At 42.6% G+C, this 19,792-nt stretch overlaps 1 protein-coding gene across 1 annotated transcript; it reads left to right on the forward strand.

Moving 5' to 3' along the window:
• Positions 1-11,296: 11,296 nt before the first annotated feature.
• Positions 11,297-14,400, forward strand: Tigd2 (tigger transposable element derived 2). The gene is made up of 2 exons (XM_005076052.4): positions 11,297-11,582; positions 11,742-14,400. The coding sequence occupies exon 2, from the start codon at positions 12,519-12,521 to the stop codon at positions 14,094-14,096; it is 1,578 nt and encodes a 525-aa protein (XP_005076109.1). The 5' UTR covers positions 11,297-11,582; positions 11,742-12,518; the 3' UTR covers positions 14,097-14,400.
• The last annotated feature ends 5,392 nt before the right edge of the window (positions 14,401-19,792 follow it).

Raw genomic sequence — 19,792 nt, forward strand, 5'->3', positions numbered from 1 at the left:
TGCAAATCATCCTTCATTAGTTATCTGAAGCAAATGATTGAGGATGAGGCTCAGGTATAACACTTCCTAGCATGCACAAAAGCTCTGGGTTTAAGAGCAAGTCCAGTCCATCCGAGATCACAGCAGTATCTTCTTGCACAAGGCAGACAACATCCCCTCTCCCAACATTTGTGGCATTCTCCTTCAGTATTAAATATTTGTAATGAAGTTTGGTGTTTTCCTTTCCTTCTCTTCTTTTCCTCTTCTTGTTCCCTTTCTTTTTCCTTCCCTTCCTTCCCCTCCCCTGCCTCCCCTCTTCTTCCCTTCCCCAGAACCTGGGGCTCTGTACATGGTTGGCAAGTGTTCTGCCACCAAGTTTCATCCTCAGCCCAAGATAAAATAATTTTGTATACAAATAGAAGAATTTATAAAGCTTTCTTAGAAATATTAAGGGATCTCATAGAAACTGTGTTTGCATGTTTGCATTTTAGTTTAAAATCTTGAACTAACAACTTCTCACTCCCTTCAGCACTTTAGGCTGGAAGCAAGCTGGGAAATAAACAGTCTTGGCACTAGGCTCAGAGAGCCCAGAGAGTTGTCAAGTATGAAGCTCATACAACTAATTTACCCCACACATCTTCAAGTGTCTTCAAGTCCAAATGTGTTTCCTCAAAATAGAATCATATTTCCTCAAAATAGAATCATTTGCATGTAATCACAGTAAGAAAGGATCTGTTTTTAATTAGTACTCTAATTAAAGCTAACACTTGAAATAAAATATTGACTAAAACAACGAAACACAGCTCACAATATTAATGCAAACAGTAATAAGGAAGATTTTATTGTTTTTAAATCATCAATCTAATTCAGGGAGACACTTTAAGAAACACTGCTTCAGAAACAGCCATAGGGCTGGGTATAGGGACACACTCTGCAGAGGTAGGAGGATCTCTGTGAGTTTGACATCAGCCTGGTCTATACTTCAAGCTCCATGCTAGCCAGGGCTACTAGGGAGACCTTGTTTCAAAACACAAAACCAAAACCAAAACCCCACACAAACAGAAAGTGACCACAATGAAGCCTAATGCTGCAGTTGAGTTTCAGATAACCCTCAGGCAACACTCTGTTCAAAGGGACACCAGCCCACTGGAGAACGTGGCTCTGGCAGCTGGCCTTGTCCTTCTTGCCAATTCCTTTTGCCTTTTTAAAACCCTTCAATTGCATTCCTAAAGCTAGCCACCAAGGTCTATTCCCTTATTTGGTCACTTCCTCCTCTCTAGGCTGACTACCAAGCTTCTGCTATTGAAGTCCTGAAGGTCAGAAATCAAAAGAAACCTTTGGCTCACCTAATTAACATGCCCAATTAAAATTAAACTCCTCGTCCTAACATGGGGTTTCTCATTTTACATTTATAAACTGCCATTTGCCTATGGGCCATGTGTGTCTCCTCTCTATCCAGAGAGAGTCTCCGGGACAAATACCCTAGTCCCTATCCTCTTCCCCCTTTTCTTCTAACTCCTTTACCACTGCATCCTAGCCCATTCTAATACAGACCTCCCCTTTCTCTCTTCTTAAAAATGTCACCTGCAAGGTCACTTGCTAATGTTTTTCTGCCAGTCAGTCACTTTAACTTTTCTTCCCTGCTTAACTAAGGATCTCTCTGTGTTTGAGTGTGGTTTGTGTCTAACCCAGGGTCTGGAAGGGAGCCCCCCACTGTGAGGGTACATGAACAAGTTGGTGAGGGAGGTTTTCACTCTTCATCTAAGTTTAGCTGCTGAAGTGTGGGCGTCCCTGTAAATCACCTACTGCCAGCAGAGAAATTACCTGCAAGAGGCAAAAAGGAAATCCGGTTCAGCACGGCTTAGCCGAGTTGGTTCAAACTTCTAGAGTCTGACACTAGGAAGTTTACTTTAGACATATTTAAGTACAGTATAATTTTGGAAAAAAGTTTCCTGGTAGCAATTATGTAAATATCATATGCACAATAAAGTCTGAGATATGACCACATAGAAAATCCTTTGCAAAGTACATGTGACCTCTACCATGAAAATGGATTCTATAGTTTAAGGGCCTAGGATCTAGTGTGGTCTCTGAGGAAGACAGCACAGAGGTCATCAGAGTAAAAAGTATTTGTGACATCTCCCCTAGAAGGATGGGCTGCATTGACTGAGAAGCAATGCTCAAGACAAAGGTCAAAGGAGGGAGAGTCTGTGATAAACAATAGTCTGAGGGGTTCAGGTGTGGCTGGCCCTACAAATAGCACAGACTCCCAGGCTATTAACTATGTCTCCTCCTAGCTCTTTGGATGGAAAATGGGTATACACATCCCTTCCACAGAAGAGAAAAGCTTGCACGTTTATCATTCCTGGTTTTCCTAGTGCTTATCTGTGAACTCATGTCTCTCTACAGTGAAGTTACCTAAGAAAAATCAGTAATGGCTGTTTATACATGAACTATTAAAAATAACCACAGTTTAGAAAGAACACAATATGCACCTCCACAGCCTCCAGAGCCCCACACCTCACTTCTGCAGTTCAACTGGACCCAGAAGCAAAGCTCACGCCTGTGTCAGGAAACTTGGCTGGTGCCTCCAGCAGATCTCCAGTAAAGTCCACTACCTAACTCCCATGGAGATTCTCTTTGCATCTCTCAACCTTCTGCTAGCCTTTTATTGGGCATCCTAGAATCCCTTGAGTCCTGCTGTGGCCTCTTTAACCTTCTTGTATCCACTTTGCAACCAACATATACAAAGATATACTTACTGTGTGAGGTGTGAGCAGAGAGTCAGTGATTAACAATAGGATAAAAGAGCCTGTTTGCTAATTGACAGCTACTGAGGGAAATCAGAACAATGTGGCAAAATGCAGTCAATGAACCAACATAGCTTATGAATTCATTGTTAATCAATTCTTACAAGGTGGAAAGATGATACATGTCTATGTTTGTGACACAACATACCCATGACAGTCCTTAAATGTGTGTGGAGGGTTATATAGCTGTATCCTCCTGATTTGACACTACTATTGTCATCTTGAAGTGTAGTGACCAGTCCCCCATTTTAGCAGCCATTACAGGCTAACATGTGCTTGTATGACCTTGCTGCTCCTGTCCTGGTCACTAGGAGGTCAGATGCCCTCCTCATGGCAAGGAACCAATCAGAAGTTAACTGGTGGGGCTGTGCTTTATGGCTCTGGGTGTGCTTTACGGACAGTGCACAACAGTGACATGCAGAACGTAGCAACCACCCTGGGAGGACCTATGGGCCATAACAACCAGTTGACCAATCAACACAGGGTGAGTTACCCAAACCTGGAAGCGCACCAATCCTGAGACTGTTTCATACCCCTAGACACTCCCCTTATGTTGCTCTTTAAGATCCCTGCCTCGAGGTTGTGCCATCCGCCATGGTGGCGGGGTGAAGGGCCTGAGCTAATGGGGTTATCTCGTTAAACATCTACAATAAAAGACTTTTGCTTTTGCATGGAAATGGGCCTCTTGGTGATTTTGTGGTTTAGAATTTGGGCACAATAGAAGCAGAGGAGTTGCACACACCCCTCATGAGGCCAGGACTGTTAGTTAACTCACAGAAGGAAGGGTGTTGCTCACCAGGAAGATGAGTCCCTTAAAAGATAGAGCCTATTAATAGTTCCTTGTGGAGGGAGTGGGTAGCTCATAAGATGTAGACCTTATAGGGTTCTAGAGGCTTGAGAGCCAGGATCCTTTTCTTTATTTACTGGGTAGATTCTTCTTTGGAAATGTACTGCCTGTAAATTTTCTAGAGGACTTTCTGAACTTTGTATATTCCAAGCCCCTATAAAGTAACTTGAATCAATGCATTGATTTTCCAAGCTAGACTTGGATATACTGTTGGTAAGCTTCTTTCTGGGAGTAAATAGGTATTTCCTTATGTTTCTTCAGGAATATAGTCCATAGATCAAGTAATACTCTATTCCCTGGGCCCCACTTAGCTATAGTTCTTAGAATCGCAATAGGTACACATTGTGCATTTTATGTATGCTCATGAAATGAGAAACTAAAATTATATCCTAGGAAGCCTGCAAGGGAAGTAATTAAATGCTAGCAACTCCTGCCACCAAATGTAAATATTCTCTCGTTTAACCAAGGTGGAGCTTTGGGTGCTTCTCAGAGAGCAGTACTTCTAATCCCTCCCCCATGACTCTCTTGCCCACTTATCCAGAAATAACATTATGCCATTCTGGAGTAGTGATTACCTTATCCTAGTATCCATAGTTAATAATGAAAGGAATACTACAAGTAGTTAGATCTATAATGATGATGATAACAATGGGTGCTTTGGCTAGTCCCCTTGTTGTTGGAGGAGGAAAGGGTCATAAGGAGAAAATAAATAAAAATGTAGTATTAAAAAAAAAAGAATCCAGGAGGAACTTTATTTTAGTACCAGGGTAGCTGATTACAGTACCCAACCTCCAAAACTGTAACATAATACAACACTGTTATTTTCAATCATTGAGTTTTTGGTAATTTGTTATAGAGAAAATGAGAATTTCCAATTCTACAAATGAAATTAGATATATTGCTGTTTAGAGTTTTGTCAACTTGACGCAAATCTAAACATAATTTGGAAGAGAGACTCTCAATTGAGAAATAGCCTCCATCAGACTGGCCTGTGGCCACATCTGTGAGGTACTTTTTGGTTGCTAATTGATATAGGAGGGCTCAACTCACTGTAGGCATTGGCACTCCTGAACTCGAAGCTTCAGATGTATAAGAAAATTCTGAGGAAGCAAGTCAATCAGAAACATTCCTCCATGGCCTCTGACTTATTCCCTGCGTCTAGGTTCCTGCCTTGATTTCCTATCTTGGCTTTCCTCATTGATGAACTGTAACCTTTAAGCCAAATACTCTTTCCTCCTCAAGTTACTTTTGGACTTGGCATTTGTCACAACAACTGGAAAACAAACTAGGACACATGGTTTCCCAATCTTTGAACCTTTCCTCTCTTTTATTTTAGCCAGAAATGTCTGACTCTTATTTCTACTTAAGGAACTCACACATTTCAGTGCCTTCCCCCAATGCCAATAGCCCAACCTTAAGCACCTGCCATATTCCTTATGTGCAGTGGTTTAAGCCACTGGTATATTTCCACTAGTTTGGGGACCTCTATCTACCAAGTTTCAAACTCTTTGAAAGACAGGGAAATATGCTATTTTGCTGTGACATCCTTTGGAAGCTTCACAACACACATTTGTACTGATCACACTCTGTATTTGGTAAGTCTTGTTTTATCTTGGAAAATCTTGGGATCCATGTAAATATTAGGAGAAAAATAACAACTGTCCAAGTGCAATGAGAAAAAAAAGAGTTGAAAATGGGAGCAATGGGGCTAAAGAGATGGATCAGTGGTCAAGGATACTCGTTGCTCTTGCAAAGGGCCCAGGTTCAGTTCCAAGCACCCAAATGGTAGCTCTCAACCATCTGTAACTACACTTCCATAGGATCCGATGCTCTCTTCTGACCTGTGGGCACCAAGCACACAAGAGGTTCACACACATGCAGGAAAAGCATTCACACACATAAAACAAGAATAAATATATCTAAAAACATAACAAAAGAAAGAAAAACGTGAACACAGATATGACTGCTTAGATATTAGAGAAAGAGTTGGGAATAACAAATGCAAAAGAAACGCTGGTGAGTCATAGGTGGGAAAAGTAGGGTCATAAAGTTATATGTACAGGTCTTCTGCCTGCGCTCAGCACCAATTTAGCAGAAAGATCACCCTGTGCTTTTTTTTATGATGTATCTTTGAGTATTTCTGAAATTAACATTCTTGTGACGATAGCGCTCATAGGCTCATACATTTGAATACTTAACCATCATGGAATCGCCAGCCCAAGGGAAAGTGTTGCACTCAACAAAGTTGAACAGAGTTGGAGTTATGAAGAGTGCTTTGACATTACACATGAGATGTAGACTTGAATTTGCCCTGTTGGTTTCTGTGGGGACACCAGACCTTGAGCAGAAACCCACTTCCCCTTCAGCCTGGGAGCAGGCAGCTGTGAGATAATGTTTACTGAAAACAATTCAGTGCTATTAAGCTCTTGATAGGGCTCAGATAGGGCTTGCTCACTGAAACACCATGACTTTGATCCCCCCTAAGGATAGATGTTTCTTCCTGCTCCCTGCGGTTTCTCCCCGATTCTGGGGCCGGAGATTAAACCACCAGCCAGGAGGGTGAGAAGTCTGGGAGAGCTGTGAGAGGTATATGAGAGCTCAGTTGGAGAATTGTATGTAGATGGATGGCAGAAGTCCTTAAAAAGGGAAGCATTTTTTCTTGGGGGTCTTCTCCTAAGCTGACTTGGGAAGCATAAAGTTTTCTTAAAGCAACCGACCGGTCTCTGTGTCATCTATCCGGACCACCTGGCTACATTCTCGGATGCAAGCCGCACAGCAGGTGCGACATGTTTCTGGTCTTGCGTAGGTTTAGCATTTCCTCTCTATGCTCCCTTTCCTCCCCTTTGGAATGGGGAATAGCAATATGTATTCTGTGCCACTGCACGTTGGAAGTATGTGATTTGCTTTTCTAAATTTTGCTTTTACAGAGGTTACAGTTAAGAGATTGCCTTGAGTCTCAGAAAAGACTGGAACTTTGGACTTTGAGACAGTGTTGACATTGGAAGACTGTAGGGCTTTTGAAGCTGAACTAAAAGTATTTTGCAGAATATGGCTACAGGCCTGTGGGGGCCAGGGAATGAAATGTGGAGGTTTGAATAAGATGGCCCCCGTAAGCGCTTGCTCCTGTTCTCTCCCGGACTGCCTCGTGCTTGTGAATCAGGACATATGCTCTCAGCTACTGCTTCAGAATACGCTTGCTTGTCCGATGCCATCCTTCCCACCATGGTGGCTTCCTTTTTATGCTTGCTTTTCATCTAAAGATAAATTTAATTAAAATATTTTTAAAGTAGAGAATTTACTATTTCATTATCACGTAATCAGCCTTTTAAAAGATCTAGGACTCTCCTGCATGTAACCTATCCAGAGAGTAATCCAGAAAGTTCCAAATGAAATAACACTACTGTAACAGTCTAAAACGATATTTCTATATTAAAAAAGGAAATAACTGGGGCTTTGGTTTATGATACAAAGTTATGTAACTTTAGTGATGATAGAAACTCCGAAGAGCAAGTTTTTGTTTTACTGATGAGAAATATTAATACTCTATCCACAGACACACATACTCCACAAGAAGGCTGAATTGCACCCCAGCTAGAAAAGTTCCCCTGACTATTCTTAAAGTGAAAATAGGCAACAGGAACTGAATTCTGTATAGCACACTCTCATTTTCAATTGACAGTGGCTATTTTCCACCTACTATTATATCCCAAAACAGTTTAGTACTCAGATAAACTGCATCATGGTAAAGAATTCATGATCTCATCTTATGCTTATTCAAGCAATTGATTCAGTGTCACAGAAGAAAATCCTAGTCAATGAGGATCACTAATAAAGGAAAAGCAAACTAAACCAACAACAAAGGAGACCATTAAAATTAAGAACTTACTCTCCTACAGACATCTCATTCTCTTCAAAACTATTACGTGTGAAAGAAAACACAGATAACAGGTACACAGACACTAGCTCAGAAGACACGGACTCAGAATTTACTGTTGTCAGAACACTCAAAAGAATGAATGACCCATGGTGAGCAATGTCTCGGGGAACTGTGCGAGAGGTTCCAGGAAAAAAGGCAGCGGGCCCTTTACCTCAGGTGTATTTTGTTCCCTGGATTGTTCCTGCATATGATTTTGTGCCTCCTGTGTTACACAATTGCATTCAATTTATGATGTTTATTCTTGTTGGATGTCAGGACATAGCTATGGAACCCAATCTTGTCAGTATGCTCTGAATCTGCCTATGGCTTTCTGCCTTGCTTTCATGCTTTCTCAGATATAATCTACAGTTATGTGCCACATAATTGTGTTTAAATTAGTCTATCATGAGAAAATTCTGGTTAAGGGGAGCTCTGTTAATATTAGCATGTTTATTTACGTGCTGACAGGTTTAGTTTATTTGCATGTTATTTTGATCATGTTTTTCTGATCTCAAACAACCTTCCTTGGATCACTGTTGTCTTTGTTACATCTGTGTATAAAAGTCCACTGAAACTGAAGTGAGGTTGGCTACAGCATTAGACTATAGTCTGCCCATTTATTCAGGTCCTCAGATCCAAGGTCCAGCAAACAAGATCTGCACAGGTCAGCTGAAAAGTTGACGATTGTGAGGACAAAATGTCTACTTTAAATGAACCATGTTCAGTGTCTGATGACCATGGTGGATGGTGGATTTATAGTGTTCTCTGACTAAAAAAACCGTTTTGGTAGGTTGATGTTAAATATTGCAGTTGAATAAAGGACAAGTTAAATTATGCAGAAACAAATAATCCCAGCACAGTTTTTCATTTTGTGTCTCTTGGAGTTGAGTATTTCCATTTGGTAGTTTGGTATTGTAGGCAGAGGATAGAATTATATACTAAGTTAGCCTTTGTTTCATATGTCAACAGAGGTGACAGCCACTTTACAAAGTGTTTAAGGGATTAAGAGATGGTATATGAGAAGGAAATAAAAGCTAGTGGTAGATAAAATTGTTGGGGAAGTCTTATGTCAATAAAGTACTGTTGAGCCTATAGGGAACCAAGATAGGAGGGATTAGGAGTCCAGGAGAACTCTGGGAAGAAGAAACACAGAGAGTCGAGATGTAACGCCATTGGGGTAGGAAGCCCGGAAACCTCTCCGGTAAGAGACATACTTAGATTAACAATTATGGGGTAATTACTTAAGCAGAGCTAGCCAGTAAGAGACAAGCAAGGCCAACAGCTTCATAATTAATACAGCGTCTTGTGTGTTTATTTGGAGACTACATCGCAGCAGAGCCCAGGCTGCTGGCGGGGGATAAACCAAAGTGGCTAGCAAGGAAAAAGCTTCTCTTAACATAAAATGTCTATCCATTATTTGTTCCAGACAGGCTCCCACAGTACATCTCAAGCTGGCCTGGAACTTGCTAGGTAGCCTGGGCTGAATTTCTTGATTCTCCTGCCTTTTGAGTGCTGGGATTCAGGATTCATATCTTTTGATTACAAGATAAACTGCAACAAATAAATGTACACAGGAGGCTTATTCTTTCTTATGAATGGCCAGTCTTAGCTTGGCTTATTTCCTACCAGCTTTGCTTAAATTAAATTATCTATTACCTTTTGCCTCTGGGTCTTTTCCTTTTCTTCCTTCTGTATATCTTAACTTTCACTCATACTCTGTGTCTGGCTAGGGGGCCTCGTGGCTGGCTCCTAGTTCTTTTCCTCCCAGATTTCTCTTTCTATTTATTTTGTCTGCCTGCCAGCCCTGCCCATCCTTTCCCCTGCCTTGCTATTGGCTGTTCAGCTCTTCATTAGACCAGGCAAAGTAGCACAGCTTCACAGAATTAAACAAATGCAACATACAATAATGTAACACATCTTTTGGATCATTAAACAAATATTCTACAGCATAAAGAAATGTAACACATCTTAAAATAATATTCTACAACATACTATAATACCCATTTTATGCAGCACTGGGGAAGGAACCCAGGGCTCCAGGCATGCTAGACAAGAAGTTTTTGTAACTACCTCTTTGTAAAAATAGTTGGAAATATGTCTCCCTGGGTTTCTCAGGCTGGTCCCAAACCCCTGGGCTCAAGTAATCCTCTTGCTCCTGTTTCCCAAATAGTTAGGACTATGGGCAACTAGAACCACGATAAGTTGAATGGGGTTGTTTCTTCAAGGAATTTTAGGTTCACAGCAAAACTGAATAAAAGACAGATTTCCCATATCAACACCTACCCCACTATCAACACCTACACCAGAGTGGTGCTACCAGTCACAACTCTGAACCTACATTGTCACCATTACCACACACTATCCATAGCAGACACTAAACTCGACTCTTGGCGATGTGGCTTCCACATGATTAGACATATGGACAGCACATGCACAATTACAAGATCACTCATCTTAGTACCTGACTTCTGACCTATACTCTAAGTTGGCCAAAATTCACAACCTATCCTCCCATGCCCACCAAAAGAAGACATTTACCAGACAGAACTAAACCCTGTAAAAGGGCAGTCACCTTAGAGTGTTGGTAAAAGTCTGTTAAATAGAATTGAGTGACAGAGAACAACACCTACCAGGGAGACACACAACGACACAAAAACACCATGGAGAAATTCGCTTTCAGAAACCGGGGTAGGCCAACAGGCAGGATTTACTTTTTTTTTTTTTTAAGGTCAAAGTGATCCCAGGAGGCCTAGAGAGGAGAAAGGGGGTAAGCCTGGAAAGCTTCCATTTGGCTGTGTGCAACGTGATTTCCACGAGGTTGGCAATCTGTGACAGCCAGGTGTCCTATCTGTTAAGGAGTGAACAGGAGGGGAAGAAATCTGTTTAGAGCGACTTAAAACTACCATGAAATTGTGCTTTACTCGAAATTGCCATTCAGAACGGCCAGGACTGCTCGTTTGGAAACTAGGAGGAGGAGAGAGTTGTGGGAAGTCTACTTTCAAGCAAAACTAGGACTTGCCCAAAGCCACTCAGTGACAGCACAGATAGACCAAGGGGTTCCAGCATGCCAGAGAGTGGAAGGGTGGGATTCTGAAGACAACCGTGCAGATAATGGCTTGGCACTTCCTCTGCAGTGTGAATGCTCAGATTGATTTTCCTCTCAGAGTACTAAAATTTTAGCAAAAATGTTGCCTTGAGAAATAGAAGCCAGGATACTCCTTCCGTTCAGGAGTTTGTAGATGACGCATTTTTTTTTCTTTTAAAGTATTACTCTAGAGATGGAGGGAGGGAGACAGCGCCGGAACCCGATCCAGGTCGAAGTCTTGAAATTCCCTTTTGAAGGCAGGGACTGATCTCTCCATGGCAGCTCCAGCATTAGATCCTCTGCGCCCTCCGCCAAGCCCGCCCGCCCTGCTACCCGGCTCCGTGCCGCCGCAGTCGCAGAGGACAGTAAACAGGCGCCGTGCGCTCCCTGGACACCCGGAGACCCGGGTCTTACCGGAACTCAGACCAAGCCATGGCAATTCCGGTCCTTGCAAGCCAAGGCCACAAAGCCGGGCCACCCGGAACCAGCCTGTGACACCCCTGCTGGTCAGAGGAGCAGTCATCAGCCAGTGGCCGCAGCTGGGCGTCCGGAGGCGGAGCATTGGCCAAGTCCCGCCCCCACGACAGAGACCCCGCCCCCGCCGCGCGCTCGCCCGCGCATCCCCGCCCCCTCGCCGACACCACGTTCCTGCGGGGGCGCGCGCGCGCTCCTAATCCCCTGCCTTCCGGCTCAGCCGAGCGGCTCCGTTGCGCGCTTGCTCTCCGGCGGGGTCGCCTTCGCTGGGGACCTCCGTTGCGGGCTCTGCGTGCGTTCTGGCTGGTCAGGCGGAGCGATGCCCGCACCCTGCTTCCCCGCGTCCCGCGCGCCCGGTGACCACCCGCCCGCTGCAGGGCTGCGGCCGTGACCCCCTGCCGCGACTTTCACCCAGCGTCCAGCTCGGAGCTCGCTGGCCGGGGCGGGGAGAGGCCCTGGTAGTGTCAGGAGGTAGGCTCTCAGCTCCCGGGTGGTGCCTGTGAGCGTTATTTGTCTGTTACCTGTCAGGTTGATAGGCAGTGATGTCCTTGACACAGTTGCAGGGGTAGGTGTGAGTTAATACCGGGGACTGATAACTGAAAAGAAAACGTGTTTGGTATTTTCCTGTAGGTTTCAGAGGCTCGAGCAGCTACTTCTGTGGTCATGGAGATCATCGTCCACCAGGATTACTGTATGGTATTCACCCAGCCTGCCACCCCTTAGCCTCCGCGTTGGGTCCTGATTTCCACCAATGAAGTTTTTTATCCTTTCTTGAATCATGTGACATCACTTCTTGTCCGCTGTTTCCCTTTCAGTTGCCAAATCCAATAGGTTTAAGTTCCCTGTTGATTTAAAGTACTGAGTTGTTTGCCTGTCTCTTGCACTCCGACACCTCACCTCCGGTCGCTGTTGCTATGATTTCCATAGATACTCACCTGAGTCCTTGCCTTGAAGAGAGCATTCACACACTTGGCTACCTAACAAAGACAACAGTCAGGCAATGATTCTCCTTGCTCCGTTATTCTGTATGTCAAGTTTACAAGTCCCAGTAAAACTATTTTCTTGCACATTGGCCTAAGAAAAATCCTGGTATTAATGACAAAAGTTGATCACCATGATACTGTTTTAGATTCCTTGGTAGGGCAGTATAGTTCCAATTTCTAGCTTCCAGTAGGCTGCAATTTACGAAAAGAGCAGGGAGGAAGAAGAGACTGTAGGGATAATTGGAGCTATCCTTTGTCATAGGAACTTGATTAAGTTCCAAAATGTAAGTGAAGAGATTCAGACTTCCTTTGAAAATCTTTGTACCATTTGAGTCCTGTGGAATAGCTGAGGGCTCTTAGGCCTCACTTTTTTAGTCTTCATATTAAAATTTATGTTGTTAATTGTCTAAAACATTAGACTAAAATGCTGGGGAAACGTAAACGTGTGGTTTTGACAATTAAAGACAAACTTGACATTATTAAGAAGCTGGAAGAAGGCAACTCTTTTAAGAAACTTTCTGTTGTGTATGGAATTGGTGAATCCACAGTTCGTGACATTAAAAAAAACAAAGAAAGAATTATAAACTATGCCAATAGTTCAGATCCTACTAGTGGGGTGTCTAAACGTAAATCTATGAAGTCATCAACATATGAAGAACTTGATAGAGTTATGATAGAGTGGTTTAATCAACAGAAAACAGATGGAATTCCAGTGTCTGGGACTATTTGTGCAAAACAAGCCAAGTTCTTTTTTGATGCACTGGGAATGGAAGGTGATTTTAATGCCTCATCTGGCTGGCTCACTCGGTTTAAGCAGCGTCACGGTATTCCAAAGGCTGCTGGTAAAGGAACAAAATTAAAAGGGGATGAAACTGCTGCCAGTGAATTTTGTTGTAACTTCCAGGAATTTGTGGAAAGAGAAAATCTCCTACCAGAACAAATTTATGGTGCTGACCAAACTGGACTCTTCTGGAAATGTTTACCCTCGAGGACACTGGCTCTTGATTCTGACCAGAGTACTTCGGAGTATAGGTCAAGCAGAGAGAGAATCATAATTATGTGTTGTGCAAATGCCACGGGTTTACATAAACTTAATCTTTGTGTTGTGGGTAAAGCAAAAAGACCCCGTGCTTTCAAAGGAACTGACCTTTCAAACCTTCCTGTCACTTACTTCAGTCAAAAAAGTGCATGGATCGAGCAGTCTGTTTTCAAACAGTGGTTTGAGAAATGCTTTGTGCCACAGGTGCAGAGGCACCTGAACTCCAAAGGGCTTCGAGAAAAAGCAGTTCTGCTCATAGATTTCCCCTCAGCACGCCCAGCTGAAGACCTGTTGAGCTCAGATGATGGCAGAATAGTTGTGAAATATTTGCCGCCAAATGTAGCAAGTCTAATCCAACCTATGAGCCAAGGAGTTTTAACCACAGTCAAAAGATATTATCGAGCAGGACTTATTCAGAAATACATGGACGAAGGGAATGACCCAAAAATATTTTGGAAGAATTTGACAGTTTTGGATGCAATTTATGAGGCCTCAAGAGCCTGGAACATGATAAGATCAAATACCATAACCAGAGCGTGGAAAAAACTTTTCCCTGGCAATGAAGAAAATTCAAGCATGAACATTGATGAAGGAGCTATTTTAGCTGCTAATTTAGCAACAGTTTTACAGAATACAGAAGACTGTGAACATGTTGACATTAAAAATATTGAGCAGTGGTTTGATTCTCGGAGTAGTGTTTCAAACTGTCAGGTGTTAGCTGATATTGTGGGTGCTGAAGGGCAGGCTGTAGCTGCTGAGCAAAAGCCTTCCAGGAAGACTAGGAAAGCAGAACTGCATCCAGAGAAGCATATTAGCCACAAAGCTGCACTTGAATGGACAGAAAATTTGCTGGATTATCTAGAACAACAGGATGACATGCTACTGTCTGATAAGCTGGTATTGCGGAGGCTTCGGACCATTATAAGAAGAAAGCAGAGGATTCAAAGCAAAAATCATCTGTAGCGCTCCCTTCTGTTGCTATGCATTTTCATCCTTGTGACTTGTTTGCAGTGGTTTTATCTAAGGCCAAATAAATGCTACAGATCATGTTAGAATTAGATGCCGCTTTGGATTACTTGAATTACGGCTCTTTAATGTTGTCTCTGATTGAGGGATGGCATGGAATTCATTATCTATTTCCAAATTGTGTTATACTAATTAGATCACCGGGTACCCACGGCTGGGATATGTTGTATACCTGAATTTCAACATGTCTGGTGATGGCCTGTGCAGATTGCGGGCACTCAATAAATCTTACTTAAATTGAGTTCTGTTGACTTTTTCTGAATGTCAGTTTGTAAAGTAAAATATATTGGGGGAGGGGTTGACATTTCCATTGGCGAGATGTTTAAGAGAGTTCAGCAGTGTTTGTGCTGGAAGGATTTTACTGTGACGTCCGTGAACTGGATAATAGTAGTATAAAGCCTTGACTAGAGTATTGCCTTCTGGCGAAATTTAGGCTACTGGCCCCTGACATTGGCCATTTCTGAGTGCAGTGAAACACAGGCAGGCTGAAAGGTTCTGAAAGAAGGGCATGGAACGGCTTTACTCTATGTGACAAAAGTTCTTCATTTGTGTGGAAGGCTAACCAGCCTTGTTCCAAGAATATTTCCCAAAGAATGTCTTTAGGAGAAATAAAAGGTAAGCTTTATTAAACACGTCATCTTTTTTCTTTAAAAAGGTGTCAGGAGGTTTTAATGAGCTCGTTGGTATGTATGTAATGCTGTAAAACTTGGAGGGTACACCACTGTTTTCACGGAGGCCATTGTGTGTGAAATGCCAAGAACGTAAGCATATACGCAGATTGTGGAGCCAGCACATGAACTGTGAGCTGACATTGCATCAAACATGAGGGAGATACTCCTAAGTTGACGTGCGACATTACCATGGCCAAGTTATTCTCATATCTTTCAAACAGGAAAATTAACCTGTTTCTTAGAGCTTGTAAGGATTAAATGAGTTAATCCATGACTTTTCCTGCTTGGGTCCTAGAAGAGTCATTCTTGAGTGCTTCCTGTGTGGTTCCTGTCCTGCAGAAAGTATGTTTCAGCAATAGACTGATCCAGTGTGGAACTTGACTGATGTTTCTGAATGAGGAAGCGCCTTCTGCAGGAAGTAAGATGAATATAATAATTACGTCAATAAAAGCTAAAGGGTTAATCCTACTTATTCAGGGTCTATTGGATAAGTATGCAGGGATCTCTATAGGATGGCAATGGGGAGTAGAAGTGGAGTTGCTCCCAGCTGTTATTAGCGCATCACAAATGGATGTTTTTATAGAAGGAAAACTGAATGCTGGCGTCTCCATTGAAGCGATGATGCCTCTGAAGTACGTAAGCTGGCAGGAAGCAGCACACTTAGTTCATTTTATCCAGCTGCAGCAACAGGATTGGTGTACAGAACCAAAGGAATGTCACAGGAGACTGGTTCTAACAGGCCAGCTATTTGTAATAAGATTCCTTGTGGTCGAGAGGAATTTCAAGCTCCCATATAACATTTTTATCTGAGGCTGTGATTGATTGATCATATTCTGCTTTTCCATGGGAGGTTTAGGGTTCTAAAATACCTTTCCCAGAAGACTTCTAAGTCTTCTCTGACAATTCTTTTTTTCTTTTTAATTTTTTAAAGACATCTTTTTATTTATTTTCATTTTATGTGCATTGGTATTTTGCCATAGGTATCCAGTACCCTTAACTGGAGTTACAGGCAGTTGTGACTTGTCATGTGGGTGCTGGAAATTGAACCTGGTTCTTGGAAGAGCAGTCAGTGCTCTTAACCATGAAGCCATCTCTCCAGCCCCCTAAAATTAGTAGTCCTTTCCTTTCTTTCTTTCTTTCTTTCCTTTTTTTTTTTTTTTTTTTTTTTTTTGGTTTTTCAAGGCAGGGTTTCACTGTGTAACAGCTCTGACTGTCCTGGACCTCTCTTTGTAGACCAGGCTGGCCGCAAACTCAGAGATCTACCTACTTCTGCCTCCTGAGTGCTCGAATTAAAGGTGTGGGCCACGCCACCCAGTGATAATTGCTATATCATTATTTATTAACACATTGTCCTCAAACTGATAATATTGAGGAAATGGGGTTCTGCACAGGTGAGTCTTGAGACCGGAGCCACATACCAGTAAGGTTTAGCACTCTTCAAGAGTGCTGTAGCTACTAGTTACCTTCATGTTTTCATGGGGATGGCCATTTCCCAGGTGCCCACTTTCCATCCCAAGTAATAATAGCTGTGAAATCACAGGTTTTTAGTGCCATTTGTCTTTTTAAAAATTCAAATTAACATAATGATAAAACTTCTTTTTAAAACAAACTTTGCCACCTACTAATGTAAAAATCATCTTGCATATCTTACTGTAAGCAGGCATAGGACTGTTGGAGAGTGGCAGATTTGACACACTGATGCTGGCTGCTCTGATCTTTCTGTACACAACCTTAGCAGCTTTCTGTGCTTTTATGAATCTCGGTTTTCTTGGACATAAAAGGATGGAAGGTTAAATAGGCATGCTCTAGATGTTGAGAAACAATCATTAAGCAAGTTAATGAATATTGAGAAATGTGTTTCTACTCTCTTCCTAGAAAACGAGTCACAGCCTATGGTAGCTGTTAGACCTCTAAGGAGTCTGAGGACCTATGTTGAGAATACTGGCTGGGGTATATGCATAGGTAGGAGGGTGTTGTGTTCCACAGACCCCTTGGTCTAATGTTAATCAACAGGGGCCATCCAGTCATTAAAAACAGGCAAAGCTTGCCCTTGCCACAGTCTGGGAAAACTGGGCTAAAGACAGTGTTGTTTTCCACATGGTAGAAGGCAGATGTTAGCTCATGTACTATAAACAGAAGTACAGTCTGCTTACCCAGAGGCCACATGGAGTGAAAGAGCAGGTTTGGACAGAGGCATGAAGTAGCACCTGCAGCAGCAGCACTTAGTTCTGTGGAAGTGAGGAGTTTGGAGACCACTGGACTGCACCTGACCAGTTCATAGTTTTTTGCTTTCTTTAAACTGTCCTCCCCATCCCAGAATGACTGTTACAGACCCTTTTTACTCTTAAATATCCCACATTACAAGAGAAACTAGATGGTTTTCCTCCAAAGATTAGTGAAGGAAGGTAACGTGATTAAGACCACACCAAGACCACAGAGTCACTAGGGTCCAGGAAGGGAATAGAAGTTGGACAATGTTGCCTGCTGGCCAAGTGCATGGCTAGTAGCGGCCCTCTCAGGTTCACACTGGCTCTAACAGTCACAATGCCCAGCAAGACACCTGGCCTTTGGGAACCCCTTCCTAAAAGTGTATCCTCTGAGAAGCAAGGGCATGTACCCAGGCATAACTCTGGGTTTTGTGCAAATTGCCATTTACTTTGTGATCGTTAACCCCAATCCTGTGAAATTCAAAACTCAAGTATAGGTGGCAGAGATCCAATTAAACATCCCCATTTAAGGTGACAGTTTTCAGCTCTTGGAAAAAAACTGTATTCCTCTATACCTCAAGGACATCCAGGCTTCGGGAATCCATAGACACCCTGCCAAAGCGATTAAAATCGTCTTTTGGTGCTGTGCCTAGTCGTGTTGTATACACCTGGAATTCCAGAACTCAGGAAGCAGAGGCACTTCTAAGTCCAGTTTGTGCTTCGTAACATGAACTTGTCTCCACAAAGCAAAGGCTGGATATGTAGCTGAGTGTTACACAAAGTTCTGGGTATGATATTCCTATCACAAAACAAAATCAGAAACAAAGGAAGGACTAAGAAGAAACACTTTTAGTATCTAGTAACCAGTGTATGTAATTGAAGGAAAAGCTGTCTCCACTGTTATATAATCGAGGGAGCCAAGTGTCATTGTAAATCCATCAGATGTAGAAAATTCTTGCAACTTCCAGGTCCATGACTCTCAAGGGACATCATTTCCATTTTCCTCTGATGAAAAGAAGAGTGGGTCTGAGTTAAAGGTTATTTCTAGCCATTCTTGCCAGTAGGAGTCTACACAAGGTGTTCTGGGAATGCTAGGATCTTTCCACATGTAGCTTTCACGAATATGCTAGAATGGTATAATTTTGAAAGCTTCAAATGAAAGGTGTCTTAAATACATACTGAAATGAATAAGGCATAGTGTTTTCCACTTAATAGCCAACTTACAGCTTGGTATGGACCTGTTTGGTAAAGCTTCTGCAATCTTGAGTGTGATTTCCCTAGAACTCTAAACAAACACCTCGGAGGACTTTTATTTTTCACACTAAATCTTTAATGAAATTAACAGCCATCAGCACTCAAGAAATTAAATTATTGGGAGATATGATAATTTGGAATTTTGGTACAGACATTTAAATAATTTAATTCAATTTGGGGATGTTCTTTTTTAAAAGTAACAAGAGGAAAACCGAATGTGAAAGTCAATCCTGTTAACCTGTGAAGTTCATGTCCAGCCAACATGCTTGGTTTTCAAGGGAGTCATAACCGCTAGCAAAACGTGACATCTAGACTTTTTTCTAAGACCATAAAAATGTCAGAATTTTTTGATCTCCTGAGACCTTTTCTCCCCTACAAAACATACTTAACTTTTCAGCTCACCTTCACAAATAATAGTTGTTTTTAAGCTATTGAAGCAATTAGCATAAAATTCTTTTTTTTAAATTTTATTTTCCAGTTTAAATTTAGATAAGAAACAAGGTTGCTTCACAAGTCAGTTCCAGGTCCCTCTCCCATTCCCTCCCTTCCTCCCGAGCCCTCCCCCCCCATTATCCCCTCATTTCCCCAGGGAGGGTGAGGCCCTCCATGGGGGTGTGCATAGTCTGTCATTTCATATAGGGCAGGGCCTAGACCCTTCCCCAAGAGTTCGGGGTGAGAGTGCACCTCACATTGTTCTATGGGAGTCCAAAGTCCTTGTGTATACTTGGGATGGGTACTGATCTGCTGCCCAAGGCTCAATAGATTCCCTAGGCCTCCTCACTGACACCCAGATTCAGGGGGTCTTGATCAGTCCCATGCTGGATTCCCAGGCATCAGTCTGGGATTCAAGAGTTAACCTTTGTCAAGTCAGCTGTTTCTGGGGGTTAAACCAGTCCAGTCTTAATCCCTTTGATCATCAGTCCTCCCTCTCTGTTCCTGGCTTTCTTGAGTTCAGCTCAGTACTTAACCAAGGGAGTCTGCCTCTTCTTTGATCAGCCACTAAATAAAGTTTCTGTTTCCCAGACTCTCTGGCCATAGGATTGTAGGCTGGCACTCCCCAGATCTATGTCTAAAATCCATATATGAGAGAGTACATGCCATGTTTCTCTTTTTGTGACTGGGTTACCTCACTCAGGATGGTTTCTTCTAGTGTCATCCATTTGCCTGCGAATCTCATGATTCCATTATTTTTTTCTGCTGAATAGTACTCCATTGTGTAGATGTACCACATTTTCTCTATCCACTCTTCAGGTGAGGGACATCTAGGTTGCTTCCAAGTTCTGGCAATTACAAATAAAGCTGCTGTGAACATAGTGGAACAGACATCTTTGTTGTATGAATGGGCATCTTTTGGATATATACCTAAGAGTGGAGTTGCTGGGTCTTGTGGTAGGTTTATTCCCATTTTTCTGAGGAATCTCCATACTGATTTCCAAAGGGGCTGAACCAGTTGGCACTCCCACCAGCAATGGAGGAGTGTCCCCCTTTCACCGCATCCTCT

Source organism: Mesocricetus auratus, unplaced genomic scaffold (genome assembly GCF_017639785.1).
Source record: "Mesocricetus auratus isolate SY011 unplaced genomic scaffold, BCM_Maur_2.0 Super-Scaffold_100676, whole genome shotgun sequence".
Lineage (NCBI taxonomy): Eukaryota > Metazoa > Chordata > Mammalia > Rodentia > Cricetidae > Mesocricetus > Mesocricetus auratus.